At 40.3% G+C, this 22426-nt stretch overlaps 1 protein-coding gene across 1 annotated transcript in view; it reads left to right on the top strand.

The window, feature by feature from the left end:
* Nucleotides 1-10146: 10146 nt before the first annotated feature.
* Nucleotides 10147-22426, top strand: part of matcap2 (microtubule associated tyrosine carboxypeptidase 2) — a 45881-nt gene continuing 33601 nt past the window's right edge. The window contains exons 1-2 of the mRNA XM_060850036.1: nt 10147-10501; nt 16653-17314. Of these exons, the coding sequence (XP_060706019.1) occupies nt 10477-10501; nt 16653-17314 (687 nt within the window). The 5' untranslated portion in view covers nt 10147-10476. The remainder of the gene's footprint in view (nt 10502-16652; nt 17315-22426) is intronic.

The following is a 22426-nucleotide window of genomic DNA, read 5'->3' as shown; positions in this document are numbered from 1 at the left end:
TCCAAACACTACAAAAACAGAAATTACAAAATAGTGATGAAATATCTCGAGGTAGAAACTGAAGATAATGAAACATATAAATTAAAACTGGAGCAGCAAATTAGAATTCCAGCAACAAAAAAAGAGAGGAAAGAGAATTCCGGAGATGGAATTCCAATTGAAACAGCTCAAGTCGAGAAGGGAGAATGAATGCAGCTCTGGAGAGGGAACTACACCAAATTTCGATCTAAAACTTGCATCCTGGATTGTTGGAAGCAGAGGCAACAGAGATAATTGATGCAATGGTAATAATTTCTCTAACTTCCATGGTTGTTGAATTATTCCTGCAGATTGGAAGCTTGAAATGTCACCCCAGTAGTTAAAAATGTAGCAAAGGTAAAAACAGGAAACTACAGATCCATCAGGCCTACATTAGTAATAAGTAAAATACATAGGATGTGGCTGTTGCTGGCTGGCCACCACTTATTGCCTGTCCCCAGTAGCACACAAGAAGATGGTTGTGTCCTGCCTTTTTGAACCACTGCAGGCCACATGCTGTAGGTTGACCCATAATGTCTTTATGGAGGGAATGCCAGGATATTGACTCAGTTACAGTGAAGGAGTGCAATATATTTTCAAGTCAGGATGATGAATAGGCTTGGAGAGGAATTTGAAGGTGGTTATGTTCTCAGGTATCTGCTGCACCTACCCTTCTGGATGGAAGTGGTTGTGGGTACAGAAGATGCTTTCAAAAAGAGCCTTGGTGAATTTCTGCAGTGTATCTCGTAGACAGTACACACTACTGCTCCTGACTGTCAGTGGTGGAAGGAGTGCATGCTTGTGAATGTGATGCCAATCAAGCAGGCTGGTTTGCTTTTGTCTATCTTAAAGGATGTAATAACTGGCCACTTGAATAAAAATGATGTGATTGGGCATTGTCAGCATGGATTTGGGAATAGAAAAATGGGTTTGAAAAGCTTTTTGGAGTTTTTTAGGATGTTACTAACAAATTGATAAAGAAAAGTCAATGGATATGTTATACTTGGATTTTCAGAAAGAATTTGTAATGATGCCACAGAGGTTGCTTAAAAAAATTAAAACTCATGGGATAGGAGGTAGTGTACTGGCATGGATTAGTTATAGACTAACAGACACAGAACAGACTGCAGGAATAAATGAGCATATGTCAGGTATAGACAGGATAGATCAAGTGAATCCTTAGAAGAATATAAAGGAAGTAGGAGTATACTTAAGAGGGAAACCAGGAGGGCAAAAAGGGGACATGAAATAGCTTTGGCAAATAGAATTAATGAGAATCCAAAGGATTTTTAAAAATATATTACGGACAAAAGGGTAACTAGGGAGAGAATAGGGCCCCTCAAAGATCAGCAAGGCGGCCTTTATGTGGAGCCGCAGAAAATGGGGGAGATACTAGATGAATATTTTGCAGCAGTATTTACTGTGGAAAAGGATGTGGAAGATATAGACTGTAGGGAAATAGATGGTGACATCTTGCAAAATGTCCAGATTACAGAGGAAGAAGTGCTGAATGTCTTAAAATGGTTAAAGGTGGATAAATCCCAAGGATCTGATCAGGTGTACCCGAGAACTCTGTGGGAAGGTAGAGAAGGGATTGCTGAGCCTCTTGCTGAGATTTTTGTATCATCAATAGTCACAGGTGAGGTGCCAGAAGACTGGAGATTGGCAAACATGGTGCATATGTTTAAGAAGGGTGGTAAAGACAAGCCAGGGAACTATAGACCGGTGAGCCTGACCTCAGTGGTGGGCAAGTTGTTGCAGGGAATCCTGAGGGACAGGATGTACATGTATTTGGAAAGGCAAGGACTGATTAGGGATAGTCAACATTGCTTTGTGCATGGGAAATCATGTCTCATAAACTTGCTTGAGTTTTTTGAAGAAGTAACAAAGAAGATTGATGAGGCAGAGCAGTGGATATGATCTATATGGACTTCAGTAAGGCGATCAACAAGGTTCCTCATGGGAAACTGATTAGCAAGGTTAGATTTCATGGAATACAGGGAGAACTAGCCATTTGGATACAGAACTGGCTCAAAGGTAGAAGACAGAGGGTGGTGGTGGAGGGTTGTTTTTCAGGCTGGAGGCCTGTGACCTGTGGAGTGCCACAAGGATCGGTGCTGGGTCCACTACTTTTTGTCATTTACATAAATGATTTGGATGCAAGCATAAGAGGTACAGTTAGTAAGTTTGCAGATGACACCAAAATTGGAGGTGTAGTGGACAGCGAAGAGGGTTACCTCAGATTACAACAGGATCTGGACCAGATGGGCCAATGGGCTGAGAAGTGGCAGATGGAGTTTAATTCAGATAAATGTGAGGTGCTGCATTTTGGGAAAACAAATCTTAGCAGGACTTATACACTTAATGGTAAGGTCCTAGGGAGTGTTGCTGAACAAAGAGACCTTGGAGTGCAGGTTCATAGCTCTTTGAAAGTGAAGTCACAGGTAGATAGGATAGTGAAGAAGGCATTTGGTATGCTTTCCTTTACTGGTCAGATTATTGAGTACAGGAATTGGGAGGTCATGTTGCGGCTGTACAGGACATTGGTTAGGTCACTGTTGGAATATTGTGTGCAATTCTGGTCTCCTTCCTATCGTAAAGATATTGTGAAACTTGAAAGGGTTCAGAAAAAGATTTACAAGGATGTTGCCAGGGTTGGAGGATTTGAGTTATAGGGAGAAGTTGAACAGGCTGGGGCTGTTTTCCCTGGAGTGTCGGAGGCTGAAGGGTGACCTTATAGAGGTTTACAAAATTATGAGGGGCATGGATAGGATAGATAGACAAAGTATTTTCCCTGGGGTCCTGGAGTCCAGAACTAGAAGACATAGGTTTAGGGTGAGAGGGGAAAGATATAAAAGAGACTTATGAGGCAACTTTTTCACGCAGAGGGTGGTACATGTATGGAATGAGCTGCCAGAGGAAGTCGTAGAGGTTGGTAGAGTTGAAACATTTAAGAGGCTCTTGGATGGGTATATGAATAGGAAGGTTTTGAGGGATATGGGCCGGGTGCTGGCAAGTGGGACTAGATTGAGTTGGGATATCTGGTTGGCATGGACAGGTTGGATCGAAGGGTCTGTTTCCATGCTGTACATCTCTATGACTCTATAACTCTAGTGTTGGCAGATTAGTCAGATATCGCAAGGATCAGTACTTGGGCCCTAGCTGCTATATGTGAAAACCAAATGTAGTATTTCCAAAGTTGCATAAGATACAAAGTTAAACAGGAATGTGTATTGTGAGGAAGATATAATGCTCTTTCAGGAGGATTTGGTCAGGCTTAGTAATTGGGCAAGAACATGGCACATGAAATGTAACATTGGAAAATATCAGGTTATCCACTTCATTAGGAAGATAAAATATGCAATGGATTTTCAAATAGTGAGAGGTTAAAAAGTGTAGATATTCAAAGAGACTTGAATGACTTTGTCAATAAGTTACTGAAGGCTAACGTGCAACTGCAGCATGTTTTTAGGAAGGTAAATCACACGTTCGCCTTTATTGCAATAGGATTTGGGTACAGGAGTAGTGAAGTTTTGCCTCAATTACATAGCAGTTTGGTAAGACAGCATCTGGAGTAGTGTGTGTAGTTTATCTTAGGATAGGTCTTTTAGCCATAAAGTGCAATGAACTTGCTTCTGGGGTGGCATGACTGTCCTTTGAAAGGAGAATGGACAAACTGGTCTGTGTTCCTAGAGTTTTGAAGAATGAGATATAATCTCATTGAAACCTATAAAATACTTCAAAGGTATAGGCAGGTTAGATGCAAGTAACATGTTTCCCCTGGTTGGGGACTACAGTTCAAAGTGGCACAATTTAAAATTAAGGGGGATGCCATTTAGGATTGAAATAAGGAGATTTTTTTTTCCCTTGGAGGGAGTTGAATCTTTGGAATTCTTTACTCAAAAGGCTATGGAAGTTCAGTCTTTGAGTATATTTAAAGTAGAGCGTGATAAATTTTTAAGTATCAATGGTGTAAATGATTATGGAAATTGTGTGGGTAAAAGACTTTGGCTTGTTCATTTGGCTATGATCCTATTAAATGGAGAAGCAGGCTGAAGGCCTACTCCTATTCCTATGTTTCAAAGAACTGAAAAGTTATCACAGTGGCCAGTAGAGCAATGGACAATGCAATTACAGAGCAGATTGACAGGGGGAAGCTTATGAATTTTATTCACTCTTACCTGAGGAAAGTGCCTCCAACTATGAGACAGCAAATTTTTGAGTCATATTTTCACATGATCCTGCTGACAATGATGTGGTTGGACAGGTGACTAAAAATCAGACGTGAACATTGACAACTTAGGCTTAGTCAATCTTACTATGCTGTCAATAGTTTAGCCTAATTTAAACCTAGTTGGCGAGGTTTGTGGAAAGCAAAACGTTAATAAAACAATACGTAGAGGTCTTTTGAAACTTGACCGATGTGGATGAGATTATACTTTCATGATAAGTTCTTATTTCAAATTGAACTTCTACACTTCCTTTATCAATGTGACTTAAGGCAGACCCAGCTTTTGTTTTTAATCTGGTTGACAGAGATAACAAATAACATAAATGTTTTTGACAGTGCCCTAATGCAGTCATTGTCTAATGCAGTCGTACAGTTGAAGGGGCCACAGACTGTTCAATAGTAAATGATTTTCTGTCTATCTGTTCATGTTGTATCCCTGTTTGAAACGGTGGGGGCTCAGGAAAAGAGCTCTTGGGGGAGGGGGCGGGGAGGAGCTGTTGTGACCAAAAAAAGGTTGAGAATCACTGCTCTAAAGGAACTGTATGGAGATGATCTAGCTCTGGTAATAATACAATAAATAAGTATTCTGACAAAGTGAAGATTGTTTTATAAGACCACTTATTAAGCGCATTAAAATAATGTGGTCAAAAAATTGGAAGCTGAGTGACAGCATAGAAAACGGGAAATTGAGGGGGAGGAGATTATCTTTTGAAGGGGGATAATCTGATCTTTTATCGTTTGAAGCTGGGTCTGCCTTAAGTCTCGTTGATAAAGGAAGTGTAGAAGTTCAATTTGAAATAAGAACTTATCATGAGAGTATAATTGTGTCCCCGAGGATAATAGAATAGAGAGCAATTGCAATAATAGTGTAAAAGTTCATTACCTGAGCATTTTAAATTTTAATCCACAACTATTTGCCTCTCCTCTACTAACTATTGGAACTTTACACTTTCCATGATGACATGCAATTGCATGATAGCGACCTTCCTTCCCAAACTCTTACATATAGCTATAATTTTCCTGATAAGAACATGTTAGGATAAACACTTTCAGTGCATACCAGCTAGTGCCAAAGTGTTTAGGAAATATTCCATGCCCTGAAGAAATGGCCTGACCAGACTTACTTAGCTCGCTTTTGACCAATCGATATGGACATGAAAACCTTCAGGAGGTAATTTTCCTCCAGATAATTTTCTTTCAGATGTTTAGAACTTCAAAACTCTTTTCAATCCAGACACATAACAGAACAGAGGGTAGCAGGATCCAGACAAACAGCAATTCTGGCTATCGGTTAATGCAAAGACTTATAAACTCAGGGAATGTAGGCTCTGGGAACTATCACAAACTAGAGAGATAAAGATGAGGTGATAACTCCTGAGATAAGCTGGAGAAAAGAAAAGCCAGGCAGAAAAAACAGAATTGCCTTTGACTATGAACTGGGGAAATATAGATGAGAGGCTGGTGGGAAACCATCCCAAGCGTGCCTATTATAGGAACCCAATACATGTGAAGAAAAATTGTTGGCTCTAGATTCTTCAGAAAATCAAACTGCAAGACCAATGTCTGAAGCATAAAAGGTGGATATTGTATGGTTAGGCTTGACTGTTGACCAGGCAAGATGTCTGGAGTTCGTGTTCAAATGAATGGTGACCATTGACTGTTTTCAAGAGCCAGAGAGAGAAATTAGTATAATTCAAAACAAGTGCTCACAGACTTTGCCAGCGTGTGAAATAACAGATTTTGCACTTGAGAAAAAAACTAAATTACAGTTTGTTGATCAAAGGTCAAGTGGAAAAGAGCATACAGAGGAACGGAGCAGCTCTCAGTCAGGACAGGAGAAAGTTAAGGTGAAGCTTCATTGGAAGAGGGTAGCAAAAGCTGAACCTCCAAATGATAGCAGTAGTACTCCAGGGAAAGTGGAACAGGTTAAGGGAAGACCCCTTCCCAAAACAAGGGGAAAAGGCAAGGGAGCATATACTGCACCAGACACCACTGGCACTCAGGGGTTAAAAAAGGTACTTTCTGTGGTCAAAGGAAAGAACCAAGGTTCAGTTCTCAACATGTTCAGTCAAGCTGAGATATATTTAAATGAGAGTGAGCTGCAATATGCATGTACAGACATCCTACAGCAGGCAAATATCAGATTATTGCCCATTGACAACCTTCTTTGGAATTCCCTGCCTCAGAAGACATTGGAGACATGGACAGAAAAGGATAGATTCTTTTTGGGCAGGGGAATTAAACAGATCAGACATGATCTCATCTAACGTGGAGCAGGGTCAAGGATCCAAAAAGTCCGCTTCTGCTTCTGTTCCATACGGTTGTAATAGAACATAGAATATTTATGTATTCTCATCTTTTAGGTATTTCATTCAACTATTTAACATTGACACATCAAAATTACCATCTGATCTAGTATGAATGCTCAAATAGTTCAACTAACCAATCAAGCTTCACACTTGCACTGATTCTTCTTCAATGCAACATAATATTTTTCTGAAGACCCAGTTTAATTACTGGTGATGGGACTATCACTCTCCAAATGAGATTATTAATTAACAATAAATAGAAACTTTTAAGAAATAATAAACCTACACCTTGAAGATGCTTGTATACCCTTCTTTAGATGACCTGTATAATATTGCACAATCAATTTTCAGTAAACCTGATCTCACAAAAAAAACTTCACCCTGGAGAATCACTCAGATCATAAGTGCATTTGTTTAATTTCCACAATTTTCCATCTCCATTTGGTGCCTGCAGAAATGAGACTTTTTATGATGAATTATCTACATTTCGCTGAATTTGTGGCTGGAAGAGCTGAAAAGATTTTAACATTTAGTTTTAAAGTTGTGGGAGAGTCACAGTAACACCTATATCACCCAATCATTCTTCAAAGCCCTTAGCAATTAGGTGTGCTTTAGCATTTTAAGTTCCACCTACAAGCACTTCCATACAAATCCACGAGTAACAGACAATGTTTCTTCTAAACTGCATGATTGTGAGCACTGAGAGGTTCTGCACATGCCAGCTGACCATATGTTAGAACTGAAAATAACTGGAAAAGGGTAGTATTTGTACTAGGATTTGGGGTTAGGGTGTGGAGGTGAATAGAATACATGACATAGTTCTCAGGGAGTGAATAAGAAAGGGATAGGCAGCCTTCAAGACTCAACATTCAGTTTAACATTTTCAGAAAGTGTAAATTATCCTTCCTGTTTGTTACCCTTCCTCCACACCCCTAGGTCATGTTTGGTATGGGTTGCTCCCAGAACAGCCATTTCTTGGAGCTCCCAGAACAGAACATTTTCAACCATTTACACTCCCCATTCACATCATGCTGAGCATGTCTTTCTCTATCTTGCCTTATCATAAGCTATTTCTTTGCCTTTTTCTTTTCTTCTCTCCCTGGGCATTTTCCATGTATTCTATTCACTCTCCACCACTGTCCCACCCTTTCCCAACTACTTTCAGTTCTGACAAAAGGTCACTGGATTCAAAACATTAACTCTGTTTTTCTCTCTATAGATACAGCCAGACCCCTGCAGGAATTTCTCTAATTTCTAATTTTGCTTCTGCAGAATAGGTTCTCCAACAAGTCCAGGTAAATGCATCTTTGGTATTACTTTCTACACTGAGGGTAAAACCTCCACAGTCTTCTTGTTATTTGTTTCTCTCACCTCTCCTCATATGCAGAGCTCTACCTCTGCTGCTAAAGGTATTACCTTTAATCATTATGAAAACTAATATCTGAGAATTATTCTTCCACTACCAACAACTGACTACTCTGCACTAAGCTGGATTCCCAATGTCTGGAAACCTAATCCCTTCTGTCCATGTGATTACAATGCCAGTCTCAGACCCTACCGTACTCCACCACCACCTTGCTTGCCTAATCAGGAATTAGGCATTGTCCTATTGGATTTGCTGTAGTACTGACAGGAATAGCTGTGATTTTGATACAACTCAAGGGTCCTATCATCTGGATTTGATTCATTGGATTTCACTGTTGGGGTAGAGAATTGGAGGACACATTGCAATAGTTACAATTGTTCCAATTTTTCATCATCTTCAGCTTCTCCAGATCCAAACTTTGTTTTGTATTCAAATGATTGAACCTCTTTGCCTCAGACTATAGTCCCTTTTGTCTTTAGTGGCACCTGCCCGCTACCCATTGCAGATTTTCATATCCCACCATTCTTCACTTCTAGACTTAAAACCTGATACATATTTAATTTTTTTCCAGTTCAGATGAAGTGTTCACAACATTTTTATGCAGACACTTCATGTCTTACTGACTATTTACAGCATTTTCAGTTTTAATACAAAATCACCAACATCCAAAGTCATTTCCTCTTGTAATTTGTTGTACTAGTGATGTTTGGGAAATGAATGGTTGTACTAGTGATGTTTGGGAAAGCCTTTTGCCTTTCTTCTAGTAGTGCCAGGGGATCTCCACATCCACTGAAAATGGTAAATGGAACATTAAATTAAAGTTTCACCCAAAATATTGTATCTTCAATAGGATGCCCTCATCCAGATAGAACATGTAAGATTCAAGCTCACAATCTTGGTGAGTGTTTGTAAGCCCTAATACTTTAACCATTATGGATTAATCACTATATGTTTCATGATTCAAAATATTCAGCAAATGATGGGTAGAAAGCCATTCTATCTAATACTCCAAATATCCATTTATAACATCTTCGCTGCCAATACCAATGATTACTCAAATTCTCTTGATTTGGATTTACTTTGATTCAGAAAATTTCAATATGTAAAGTGTATTTCCTATGTAAAGGGCATTTATGAAAATTTGCAAATCATGGAATTCAGTATTAGCAACAATGAGCATCCACTGTGATCTGAACACCTCCAGACAGAGTTGTTTTCTCTGCAAACTTGCCTGAAAGAGTATGTCAAAAGTATTATAATTTAAATCAACAGGTTGTGCTAAAATCAGTTGAAATTAAATTTTCCCTAATTTATGTTCTCTTAATTATCTAGGTCTAATTGCCACAAGATCTGAATTTACTATACTTGTGCAATGTAATATTGTTTGACTTAAAAAAGTAATTATCGTCACAGTAATTTATTCTCTTCACACATTATGATCCCTTGTATCTTCTGTAATGCACAAGGCTGGTGTACTTTCAGGCCAATACAACTTAACTATGTTAATATGGTATTTTCCCAGAGAACTACTCCTGATATCTGGGGATATTTCCTACCTCAAGGAGTGTTGGGTACGGGTTATGAATTGTTTGAGGTAGTTCACTGACACCAATCCTTCAGTCCCTACTTTGTCGTGGGCCTCTCCAGTGATGAGTGCTGAAGGATACACCTCAGGAGTTTATTGACCGAAGAAGCATTTTCCTTAGATGACATTAACGCTTGTTTTCTGCAAATACAACTACATTTGGCCAGGCAACATTACTAGTATCTTAGGCAGTTAGTAAACACTGTAAACCTGCTCCCTTTGATTGCTCCAGAAATGCGCAGTTTATCCTATCTGTGACATTATTTGGATGGACGGAGGCAATATAACATTAACCCTTCTTACTATAACATTATGCAACCGTGAAAATTCCTGAATGCATTCCTTTGAATGGTTTAAATAGTATTTATTGGCAGCTAAAATATTCGTTATTTGGATTTGGAGGTGGAACGAAGTCAGAGTGTCCATCTTTCCTGAACGTATTGGCTTGTCGTCTACAAACATTGGATTTCCAACATGTTATTTTCTATTAAACTAGAGTTTAATGTTGAAGGTAACCATTGCAATGAGAAACATACGCGATGTTCCCAAGTGACGAACGTCACATAGCGTCGGTTATGACGAAACAGAGGGTTACCTTGGGAACACAGAGCAGGGGCTGGAAAGCGGAACGTGAGAATGACAGGTGAGGAGTCGGCGACGCAGTCGCCATGGAGGAGTTGGGAGACTGCGGCAGTTCTGCGGAGCTGAGCCGAACACAGGCTGTCCAGGTACACACTGTATGGTGAAAGCTCCTTTAACCACGATGGAGTTCAGTGCAAATTACAAGCCCGCTGCTTGTCTTTCGTGACGATGCGTCGAATTGATGACACTGTTGTCATATATATGTATGTATAGAAATTGTGCACCGTCAATTTATTTTTGTCCTTCTCTGCAACTGGAAAGAAAAGTATAAAACGGGATCCATCCTCTTCTGGTGGTTTCATCTTGCAATTGCCGGTCATCAGGGATGTTGGAATCAATCCGAGTAACCGGTACGTGTCACTTCCTGTTCTGCGGGGACATTGAGCAAAATATCCAGTTATTACTGTAGTGAGAGCGCGGGGAGGTTAGGTCCGTCTATTCACTGCTTGGAACATTTAACGAGAAAGTCTGACTTAACACCTGCCGCATTGCAGTTGTCGATGGTGTCAACTTTTTGTCATTGATCTCAATCATGTCCATTTTTGAGAACGTTTCTTTTTGCTTTTTTTTCAAGCAGACACCTAGGAATATTGTTTAATCAATGATTTATTTTCGTACAGCTTGAACATTGGAAGATATATTTTAAAATAATATTTAATGAGGCGTTTGTCTTTAAAACATTTCCAGGCATCACGTTTCCACTTGATTGACTAGGCTGTTCTGTTATTAGCCAAATAATAGTGCAGAGATTAAAATGAATAGTTCTGATGATATTTATTTATATTATTTGCTACGTGCTGCCATATTTAATCCCCAAACGAGTTTACCTCTAATCTATCGTCATAATATAGAATTCGTCGTGAAGATTGACGTAGTTTATTCTGAGACTAGGGCCTTTAACTTAAATAGAGGAAAATATCACGATATAAGAAGCTGATTAGCTGTGAAAAATTGGGAAACGTTATTTGAAGGGGTGCTGGTCGTTAGGCAACGGCAAATGTTTAAAGAGTTTGGAGGCAGCATAATGATTATACTTTCCATTGACACAAAACTAAAATGAGAAAGGTGGACCGATCGAACATGGGAAATTCATGGTAATATTGGATCCAAGGAAGGGGGTTAAGTTGGCCTAAAAAGCATCAGACATGAGGATTGGGGTCAGTTTAGATTTCAGCAAAGAAGGAAACAGGGATTGATTAGGAGAGGGAAAGTAGAGCGTGAGAGTAAACTTGTGGGTTGTACAAACAGATTGTAAAAGCATCCACAGATATATGAAGAGAAAAAGGTTAGGGAAGACAAATGTATATATCTTACAGTCAGAAACTGTTGAAGTTATAATGGGGAACAAAGAAATGACACACTAATTAAATATATACTTAGGTTCTGCCTTCACAAAGAAATGTACAAATAACGATGTCCCAAAAATGTTGGAGAACACATGGTCTAGTGAGAGGGAGGAACTGAAGGAAATTATTATTACTGGGGAAATGGTGTTGAGGAAATTAAAGGGCAATAAATCCCATAGCCTGATAATCTACATCCCAGAGTACTCAAAGAAGTGGCCCTCGAAATAATGGACGGGTTGGTTGGCTGTCAAGATTCTGTAGACTCTGGAGCAGTTCATGTGGATTTGAGAGTAGCTATTTAACCTCAACTGTTTTTTACAAAAAGGAGGCAAAGAGAAACAGAAAATTTTAGACCAATTAGCCTGACATTGGTGGTGAGAAAATGCGAGAGTTCAATATAAAGTGTTTCATAGCAGTTGGAAAATAGTGATAGGATCGGATAGAGTCAGGAAGGATATACAAAAGAGAAATCATGTTTGACAATCCTACTGGAATCTTTGAAGGATATAACTGATGGATTAATAAGGGGGTGCCATGCATATTATTTTGTCAGACTGTCAGAAGGCTTTCAATAAAGTTGAAAGCACAAAATTAAAGCACATGGAATTAGGATAAATGCACTGACATAAACGGGGAACCTGCTGTGCTTTCCCAGTTTCCCATCTATGGATAGGGAACTGTTGGCAAATGGAAAATGAGGAGTAGGAATAAAAAAGTTCTTTTCCAAGTGGCTACCCACCAGGATCAGTGCTTGGATCAACCTGTTGATATTAATGATTTTAGAGGAGGGAACTAAATGTAATATCTCAAACTTTACAAATGACGCAAACTGGATAAGTACTTGAACTGTGAGGAGGATACAGAGATGCTTCAGTGTAATTTGGACAGGTTGAGCAAACGGGCAAATGGATGGTAGAGGGAGGTGGATAAATGCGAGGTCATCCAGTTTGGTGGAAAAAAACAGGAAGACAGATTAATTTAGGAATGATGATAGATTGTGAAAGGGGGAGGTGTAATGAAATCTGGGTGACTTTGTATGCCAATCACTGAAACTAAGCGTGCAAGTGCAGTAGGTGGTGAAGAAACAATAAGTATATTTGCCTTCATAATGAGAGGATTTGAGTATAGGAACAGGGATGATGTTCTGGGCCTTGGCAAGACTGCAACTGGAATATCCTTCATAGTTTTGGTCTCTTCATCTGACAAAGGATGTTTCGGTTTTGGAGACAGTGTACTAAAGGACTACTGTACTGAATCCTGGGATGGTAGGGCTGATATATGAAGGGAAACTGGTTTGGTTAGGACTGTGTTCACTGGAGATTTGAAGAATGAGGGGGTAATCATATAGAAACCATCTTCTGAAAGGACAGTACAAAGTAAATGCAGGAAGGATATTCCTGATGAGCGAGGAGTCCAGAATCAGTGGCCATAGTCTAAGAATATAGGCTAGGCCATCAAGAACTGAGAAAAAGAGGAGTTTTTTTCACCCAGAGAATTTTGAGCCTGTGGACATTTCTGCCACAGAAAGCGTACAAGGTCAAAGCGTTGAATGTTTTCAAGAAGGAGTTACAGCTCTGAGACTGAAGGTATCAAGGAGTATGGAGTGAAAGGAGAAACGGGGTACCCAGTTGGATGATCAGCATGATCACAGTGAGTGGAAGAGCAGGCTCAAAGCGCCAAATGGTCTACTCTTATTCCTGTTTTCTATGTTTCTACCTCTAGGGCAGCCTATTTTACCCCTATGACAGGCTATGCATCAGTAATGTGTTATAGAATCAGACAACACCGAAACAGACCCTTTAGTCTAACCAGACCATGCCAGCCTTAACTCCAAATTATACTAGTCCCACCTGCCTGCTCTCAGCCCATACCCCTCCAAACGTTTTTTTATTCATGTACTTCTGTAAATGTCTTTTAAATGTTATAGCTGTAACTGCATCCACCACTTCCTCTGAACATTCATTCCACACATGAACCACACTCTGTATAAGGAAAACAATGCACCTCATGTCTTTTTTGTCTGAATCTTTCTCCTTTCACCTCAAAAATATGCCCCCTTGTCTTGAAATCCACCACCCTAGAGAAAAAGACACCTGCTGCTCACCTTTTTTATACCCCTCATAATTTTATAAACCTATGTTAGGTGACCTCTCAACCTCCTACACTCCACTGAAAAAATTCTCAGCATATCCAGTCTCTCCTTAACCATATCTTTTGTTATCTCTGGGTTTTCACCCAGAAATATTCACCCAGATAGTCCTTTTAGTCCAAGTAGCATAATTGTAACTGTTTCATTTGTGTTCGTCATTATAATATTGGAATTAACTGTACTACAGTCCTAACAAAATAATCTTTACGATATAAAAGACAGGTAAAAAAATCCTTCAGTTAATTGATCATGTATCCTTTAGTAAGTAATACAAAGTACTGCTCCCTCTAATAGAGTACTTGCTTCTCTTGGGGTTTTTGGTAAGTCAAGAAATTTAAAGCTTTGTCCTTCTCTAAAATCTAGTTGGAGTTTATATTTAGCACATAACTTTAACCTTAACTTGATTACTTCACGGTGCTACAAATTAGTAAGTAAACTGTGTCGTGGGCAGCGGCTATTCAGTTCATTTATAATCTGGTTGAACTTTTTATTTGGTCAGCAAGGGCTGCTCCATGTCTTTTAAATCTTTGCAAGTATAAAACCAGAAGACTTGCACTAAAAAGCTAAGCACCATGAAGACTAACATGACAGAATACAATTTCAGTAGGGTGTTTCACTTTGAAATTTAGTGGAAGAGAACATTTGGTGCAGAGATTTTATGATTTTCTTTACAACTTGCGGATTGGTCAAAGTGGAACAACAACCAGAAAAACCTGTGAATTGGGATATTAATTAAGTAAGAAGCTGGTGATAGGTTGGTGAATTTTATAGTTTCTTAGGATTAGGACAGTAGCTTGCACAAAGTCTAGGAAGTCATAAGCCCTTTGTTAAAGTTATAGTTTAACTAATTAATCTAAATATAACTACAAATAATCTTTAAGTCATAGTTCAAAATATGAAACCCTGATCAGTTAAAGAAAATATTATTGAGTTGGCAGAGTGTGTGATGTAGTTCAGCTGTAGCATGTGGGAGCTGCTGGACACATTGTGATGTACAGCAAGTACGGTTATAGTTAAGCATCTACAGCTTGAGAAACGTTAGCTCAGAGTTGAAGAACTCTGTCCAGTTATCAGACACTGCAATGAATCAGGACGGGAAAAAAGTTCCCTGAACACATTGACCCCAGAAATTGTCAATCTTTCAGGATAAGTACTTCAGTTTGGTACAGAAGATAGCACTGGAACGAGCTCACACATAGTATCTATCCATCTGATATCAAGTTTTTAAAACCTCTGTGAGCGGGGAGATTGAGCAAACTGACCACAGCACCATAGATTGGAAATCATCCAAATTGGGAAAGAAGAAAGAATGTAGCCATTGTGGAGGGCAGTATAGTTAGTGAGTAAATATTTTTCTCTATCGCAAAAGTGAGTCTTGAAGCCTATAATGCTTGCTTGATGCTAGTGTTAAGAACGACTTCTCATGGCTAGAAATGAACATGAAATGGAAGGGGAGGAATCCAGTTGTCTTGATTCACATGGATACCAGTGACACAGTTTGAACTAAGAACAAGGTTCCAGTAAGGGAGTGTCAGCAGCTCGGGACTAAATTAAAATGCTTAACCACAAAAGTAATAATTTCTGGATTACTACTTGAGCCACAAACAAAATTAGCATAAGGTAATTAAGAAGAGAGAGTTAAACACATGCTTCAAATATTAATATGGGAGAAATTGATTTCAATTCATTGGCAGTGGATGCATATAGTGAAAGAGCAAACTCTTCTGTTGAACCATGCTCTGACCAGTGTCCTGATTGAAGGGAGGGCTTTAAATTAAATAACTAGGGACAGGTGGGTAGTTGGTGCTGCAAAAGATAGGGCAGATTTTAAGAAAGCAATTAAGAAATCTCATGAAATGGATGATGACAACCAAAGCATGACAGGAATGGAAACAGTGTACCACCAAATTAGACTAGAGTTGGGAAAATTGTTAAAAATCTTTTATCTGAATACTTGCAGCATTTTAAATAAGATAAGAGCTATAGTCAGCACAACTAGAAATAAATGGGAAGGTGTAATTGTGATTACAGAGAGATAGTTGAAAACTGATCGAGGCTGGAAACTGAATGTTCAAGGGAGTTTGACATCTTAGAAATGGTGGGAGGGAATAAGAGCTAGGGTAGCACTGTTAGTAACGAGTGAGATCAGTACAGTAGGGGGGAATGATACTGGAAGATCAAATGCAGCTAAGACCGAGCAGAAAAAAGACCGCCTTAGTGGGATTAGTTTACAGGACCCTTATCAGGAGCTACACTGTAACACAGAGTATACTGAAAAGCAGGAATTATAATTTGTAAAACAAAAAACAGAATAATTGTGCGTGATTCTAAAATTCATATAAATTATACAGATCAAATTGGCAATAGTGGCCTTGGGAATGAGCTGGAGAATGTATTTTGAATTGTTTCTTGGAACTGACCACGCACCTTCCCCATCCCAATTATATCCTGAACCCTTGAAATTATGCCCACACTCTCCCACCTGTCTCTTGTGCATACCCACCCTTCCATTTAGTTTCTCCATGCCCATCCTACCTACTATACCATGCTACCCATTCACTAACATTGAAGTACTTACTTATTCAGTAACACTTATTATCGTTTAAACTTGTACAACAGCTAATGAGATAAAGAGAAGGTCCGGGTTCCTTTCCTACCCCAACACTACTCTGTTGCAATGCTGGTCTCCAAGGAACGCTATGTACCATGATTCTGGAACAGCTGGGCTCAACTGAACCAACCTCGGCACTGAAGACAATTGTACAAGGGGAGATAGTCAATATGTGTGCTTTTAGCTTGTTTTAAACAATTTATTCTTCTGTGCAATTGTAGTTAAAGGGAAACTTAGCATTATCCTGCTTACCTATTCCCTTTTGCATTCCTGTCAGTTTATCACTGAGATGTTTACTCTTGCTAATTACAGGGAACATATATGGAAATAGTCCACAAATGAGGGCCAATTCATGCAAAGTTACATTGACCCTTTTTGTTTTCCAATCTCTGCAGAAAAACTACGTTGGCCAGAATTGGAACTAGCCAAAAAATCAGTTCTTTTGAATCCCTCTGAAAAATGTGACCCAAGCCAAGCAGATCTCCAGCAAGTCTCTGTCAGCATCTTGAAGGAAATATTTACAGGAAACAATGGTTACAATGTCTTGTTGCCAGCAAAGGGAGAGAAAAAACGGTTATCATCCAGCCATCACAAAAAGCACCGAAAATCTGCCAAGCCTTCAGCTGTATTGCGGTACAAGGAACGCCGGACCCCTAGCTCCTCTGTGCCAATGGTTGACAAGGACTGGTGTCTTGGAAGTGGGCATACTGCATTACTCATGGGTAACTTGGTTGCAAGTGATTCAAAATTTCCACTCGGCATATCAGTGGTGGGAAGTGGAATCGGTCTGTCCCAAAGGCCAAAGGGTAAGATAAAAAGACTTTACTTTTCAAGCCTGCAGAGGTCCAGTCTATCGGTTGGACAAGGGAGAGACGGTGAAAGCAACACTCGTAGACTCTGCATCCTGACTGCTGTTAAACCATCAAATGTAGAAAAGGAGAAGATCAAGTTCTTCAAATCTGAGTTCACCTACAATCCACAGTTTGAATATGCTAATCCTGCTTTGCCCAATGTGTTAGCAAGACATAGTATCGCTTCAGATAAATTTCTTCCACAGGTACAGTCATGTTGAGTTCATCTGGTGATAAAGCTGTATTTGAAAAGCAATATCCTTTGCTTTTGCTTTTATTAAATCTGATTTGTACACGGTTTTAGCATCAAGGACATTTTGCTTTTTGTGTTCTGATGAATGATTACAAGTCTCTGTAAGCTTTTGAACTGCTCCAATGAGTCAGAGCATTTGGTTGCAGTGGTTAAAAATTAGGAACAATATCTCATGAAATTCTATCTCATGCAAAGAAGAGATTTCCTCTTTGAAGTATAATGGGCTTATTTTTATTGTTCCTTCTATATTGACCTAAAAGGGCTTTACAAGCAATGAAGTACTTCTGAAATTTGATCACCATTGTAATGAAATGAGCATAGTAGCTAATCCGGAGGTTCAGTTCAGCATTTCATCTGAAGAACTGCACTTCCAATGATGCAGCACACCTTCAGTACTGTGCTGGAGTGTCAGCTTAGATGATACACTCAAATTTTTAGAATGGAACCTGGACTTGTATTATATGAAAGTGAAAAATTGTTTCTACCTTCAGAGTAGAAAATATGAAAGCATCTCAATAATAGTAAAAAAAATACAAGAGGGACAACAAGGAAATATGAATTTAAAACAATTATGATTACTAGTGGAAAAAAAACTGATAGCATATAACCTGAAAAGTGACTAAAGAAATCATGGATGTAGTGATGGTAATCTTTCAAAATTCTCCAGATTCAGATAAGTCCCAGTGAATTGGAAAGTTGCAAATGTAGCATCTCTAGAAAGAATTAGAAAGCTGGAAAGTATAAGTCAGTTAGTCTAATATCAATCATTGGGAAAATGCTACAATTATTAAGGAGGTAGTAGCAGCAGAAAATTTAGAAAATCATAATACAATCAAGTAATGTCAACATGGTTTTGTCAAAGACAAATTGTGTTTGACAAATTAACTAGTATATTATTGAGTAGTTAAAAGGGAACTAGTAGATGTATATGAATCTTTCGAAGACATTCGGTAATGTGCCACATAACATTCATGCAGAAAATAAGAGTTCATGATGTTGGAAGTAGTATATAAGTAGTGCAAGATGACAGGAATCAATACTGGGGCTTCAACTATTTACAATCCATATTAATGATGGTGATGAAGTGACCAATTGCATTGTAGCAAATTTTGCTCATGATACTATAGTGATTGTAATGAGGTCAGCCAGGTGGATGCCATTTGAAGATGAGTTCCTTGATTGGACCAGATTAATAGCCCCAATCAAGGAGCCCTGGCTGACATATAAGAATAGGAGTATTAGACATCCTGCTTACTCTAAGAGCTGGATCAGTGTCAACGATTCTCCATGTCTAAGTAACAGGTGATATGGTGACAGGCTTGTCTGGAGTTATTTTAGTGACGACGAGAGAAAAGCAAACTCCTGAAGAAATTTACTCACAATAGTCGTCTTTGAGTTGGGGGTAAGCATTTCTGGCTTCATGCATCATTATTTGGGAAGCTTGACTCATTTGATCCTGCTGTTGAAGGCTGTGCCCAAGTGTGTGGAAAGAATGCATTATTTTTTCTGGGACAATGACTTTGGGGCAGATGAAATGCAATGAGTAATTCTCCTGACGGCTTATGGAACTGCAGCTTTTTTGGTTATTAGGAGCCTAGTTTTCTCCAAAGTACTAGATTCTAAAACCTTTGAAGAGATGATGGATTTAGTTAAGGAATATTACAACCACAAACCACCTCTAATTCTCAGGTACTATCAGTTTTATTTGGCAGTTTGAGAACCAGGGAATCTGTATCCAGATCTTTGACAAGGTTAAGTTGACTGCTAGAGACATGTGATTTTAGTTTAACCCTTAATGAGATTTTGAGAGACTATTGTATGTGGGATTAATGATGTAACCATGCAAAAGCACTGACTAGCTGAAGCCCATCAAACAGGCACTCCAGCTGGCTTTATATATTGAGAAGTGCGGCAAGCGGAGCATATGAGTTGCACAGGGTAAAAACAATGACTGCAGATACTGGAAACCGAGGCTAGAATAGAACAGTGCTGGAAAAGCACAGCACTTCAGGCAGTAAAGGAGGAGCAGTAAAATCGATGTTTCAGGCAAAAGCCCTTCATCAGGAATACAGGCAGAGAGGCTGAAGGGTGGAGAGATAAATGAGAGAAGGGTGGGGGTGGGGAGAAAGTAGCATAGAGTACAATAGGTGAGTGGGGGAGGGGGTGAAAGTGATAGGTCAGGGGGATGGAATGGATAGGTTGAAAAGAAGATAGGCAGATAGGACAGTGCTGAGCTGGAAGTTTGGAACTGGGGTGAGGTGGGGGTAGGGGAAATGAGGAAACTGTTGAAGTCCACATTGATGCCTTGGGGTTGAAGTGTTCCGAGGCAGAAGATGAGGTGTTCTTCCTCCAGGCGTCTGGTGGTGAGGGAGCGGTGGTGAAGGAGCCCAGGACATCCATGTCCTCGGCAGATTGGGAGGGGGAGTTGAAATGTTGGGCCACAGGGTGTTGTGGTTGATTGGTGCAGGTGTCCCAGAGATGTTCCCTAAAACGCTCTGCTAGGAGGCGCCCAGTCTCCCCAGTGTAGAGGAGACCGCATCAGGAGCAACGGATACAATAAATGATATTGGTGGATGTGCAGGTAAAACTTTGATGAATGTGGAAAGCTCCTTTAGGGCCTTGGATGGAGGGTGGAGGTGTGGGTGCAGGTTTTGCAATTCCTGCAGTGGCAGGGGAAGGTGCCAGGATGGGACGGTGAGTTGTAGGGGGGGCATGGACCTGACCAGGTAGTCATGCAGGGAATGGTCTTTGCGGAAGGCGGAAAGGGGTGGGGAGGGAAATATATCCCTGGTGGTGGGGTCCGTTTGGAGGTGGCAGAAATGTCGGCAGATGATTTGGTTTATGCGAAGGTTGGTAGAGTGGAAGGTGAGCACCAGGGGTGTTCTGTACTTGTTATGGTTGGAGGGGTGGGGTCTGAGGGTGGAGGTGCAAAATGTGGGCGAGATGCATTGGAGGGCATCTTTAACCATGTGGGAAGGGAAATTGCGGTCTCTGAAGAAGGAGGCCATCTAGTGTGTTCTGTGGTGGAACTGGTCCTCCTGGGAGCAGATACGGTGGAGGCGGAGGATTTGGGAATACGGGATGGCATTTTTGCAGGAGGTAGTGTGGGAAGAGGTGTAATCCAGGTAGCTGTGGGAGTCAGTCAGTTTGTAAAAAAAATGTCTATGTCAAGTCGGTCGTCATTAATGGAGATGGAGAGGTCCAGGAAAATGAGGGAGGTGTCAGAGATGGTCCAGGTAAATTTAAGGTCAGGGTGGAATGTGTTGGTGAAGTTGATGAATTGCTCAACCTCCTCGCGGGAGCACGAGGTGGCGCCAATGCAGTCATCAATGTAGCGGAGGAAGAGGTGGGGAGTGGTGCCAGTGTAATTACGGAAGATGGACTGCTCTATGTAGCCAACAAAGAGTTGCAGAGTGTTCCGATGGAAGTGGACACCCTTGACACTCTGACTGTGTTTGGGATACACAACTTGGGTGAAGGCAATTGCATAGCCTCACTGCCATTGGGATATCATCAGCCTGTGCAGTTTTTCAGTGGACGATGGAGATTTTGCAAGGTCTACCCAAGATCACCACTTAACTAGATGACCTGCTGATAACAAGGAAGACCAAAAAGGAGTATTTAGGGAACTTAGACATTGCCCATAGACATTTCTACCAGGCTACTGTATGCCTTAGAAAGGAAAAAAAAAACAGGCTTTCCAGGCACACCAAATGATCTACTTCTACTATCGCGTCGACAAGACCAGGGTACACTCAGAAGATATAGTGAGGGCAAACAAAGGTGCCTTGGCTTCTTTGTTCGTACCAGAGCTTCAATCTTTCTTTGGGCTGGTGAATTATTACAGAAGGTTCATACATAACCTGGCCTCCATCCTGGCACCTTTACATCAACTCTTTAAAAAGGGTCAGCCTTGGAAATGGTTGCCTGGCCAAGCCATTGCTTTCAGGGAAGAAGAAACAGCTGTCCTCCTCTAAGGTGTTGGCACACTATGATCCCAAGCGAGATTTGGTATTGACATGGAACGCCTTCCATACGGCTTCGGGTAGCATTAGCTCATGGGCAGTCCAGTGGAGAGAAATATCCAATAGCATGTGCATCTTGGACTTTGGCTAATGCAGACCAAAAATACACTCAGATAGAGAAGGAAGGTTTGGCAGTCATATCTGGAATTGGGATGTTGCACCAATGGACATAAATTTGTGATAATAACGGACCATAAACCCCAGCTACAGCCACTCAAAGAGGACAAAACGTGCTGCTGCCCATAGCTTCAGGCCAAACTTGGCGGTGGGCTATAACTCTAAGTTTGTATAATTATAAGTTGGAACATTGTCAGGGAGGCCAAGTAGTGAATGCAGATGCATTCAGCCACCACTCACTGGCAAATACATCACAGGTGCTACCACCACTGGAAGAGTTCATAATTATTTCTGGACATATTTCCAGTCACAGCTGACAATATCAGACTTTCGATGAAGGAAGATCCGATCTTGGAAAAACTGAAACACCTGGTGGTGATGAGGGAAACCAAAGGACCGTCATAATCAGAATCGAAACATTTTTGCAACTGAGAGACCAGATCACAGTAGAGGCTGGCATTTTATTATGGGGAATGAGTGATTGCCCCGAGCAAAGGTCGCTGCCAAATATTGGCTGAACTTCACCAGGGTCATCTAGGCATTTCCAAAATGAACATGTTAGCAAGAAATTATATCGTGGCCAGGATTGAATGCAGACATAGCTGCGCTCAGGGGCAGTGCCCAGACTGCCAATAAGGACAAATATTATTGCCAGTAACTCCCCCATTTGTGGGAATGGCTGGGTAAACCTGCACTTGGTTACTTGTCGACTACACCACTCCTTTCATGAGCTCAATGTTCCTCATCATCGTGAATGTCTAGTCAAAATGGCTGGAAGTGTGCAGATTTCATTCATGTAACATTGGGATAACGATAGAAAAACTGCATGCATTTTCTTTGGTTGACATTGTCTCTGTGGACTTCAGCAATGCATTCAACAAGATTTTGATTGTAGACTAGTTAGCAAGATTAAATCACATGGA

Source organism: Hemiscyllium ocellatum, chromosome 34 (genome assembly GCF_020745735.1).
Source record: "Hemiscyllium ocellatum isolate sHemOce1 chromosome 34, sHemOce1.pat.X.cur, whole genome shotgun sequence".
Classification (NCBI taxonomy): Eukaryota; Metazoa; Chordata; class Chondrichthyes; order Orectolobiformes; family Hemiscylliidae; genus Hemiscyllium; species Hemiscyllium ocellatum.
The sequence above is the reverse complement of the archived record's forward strand: the minus strand, read 5'-3'. Positions and strand labels throughout refer to the sequence as shown.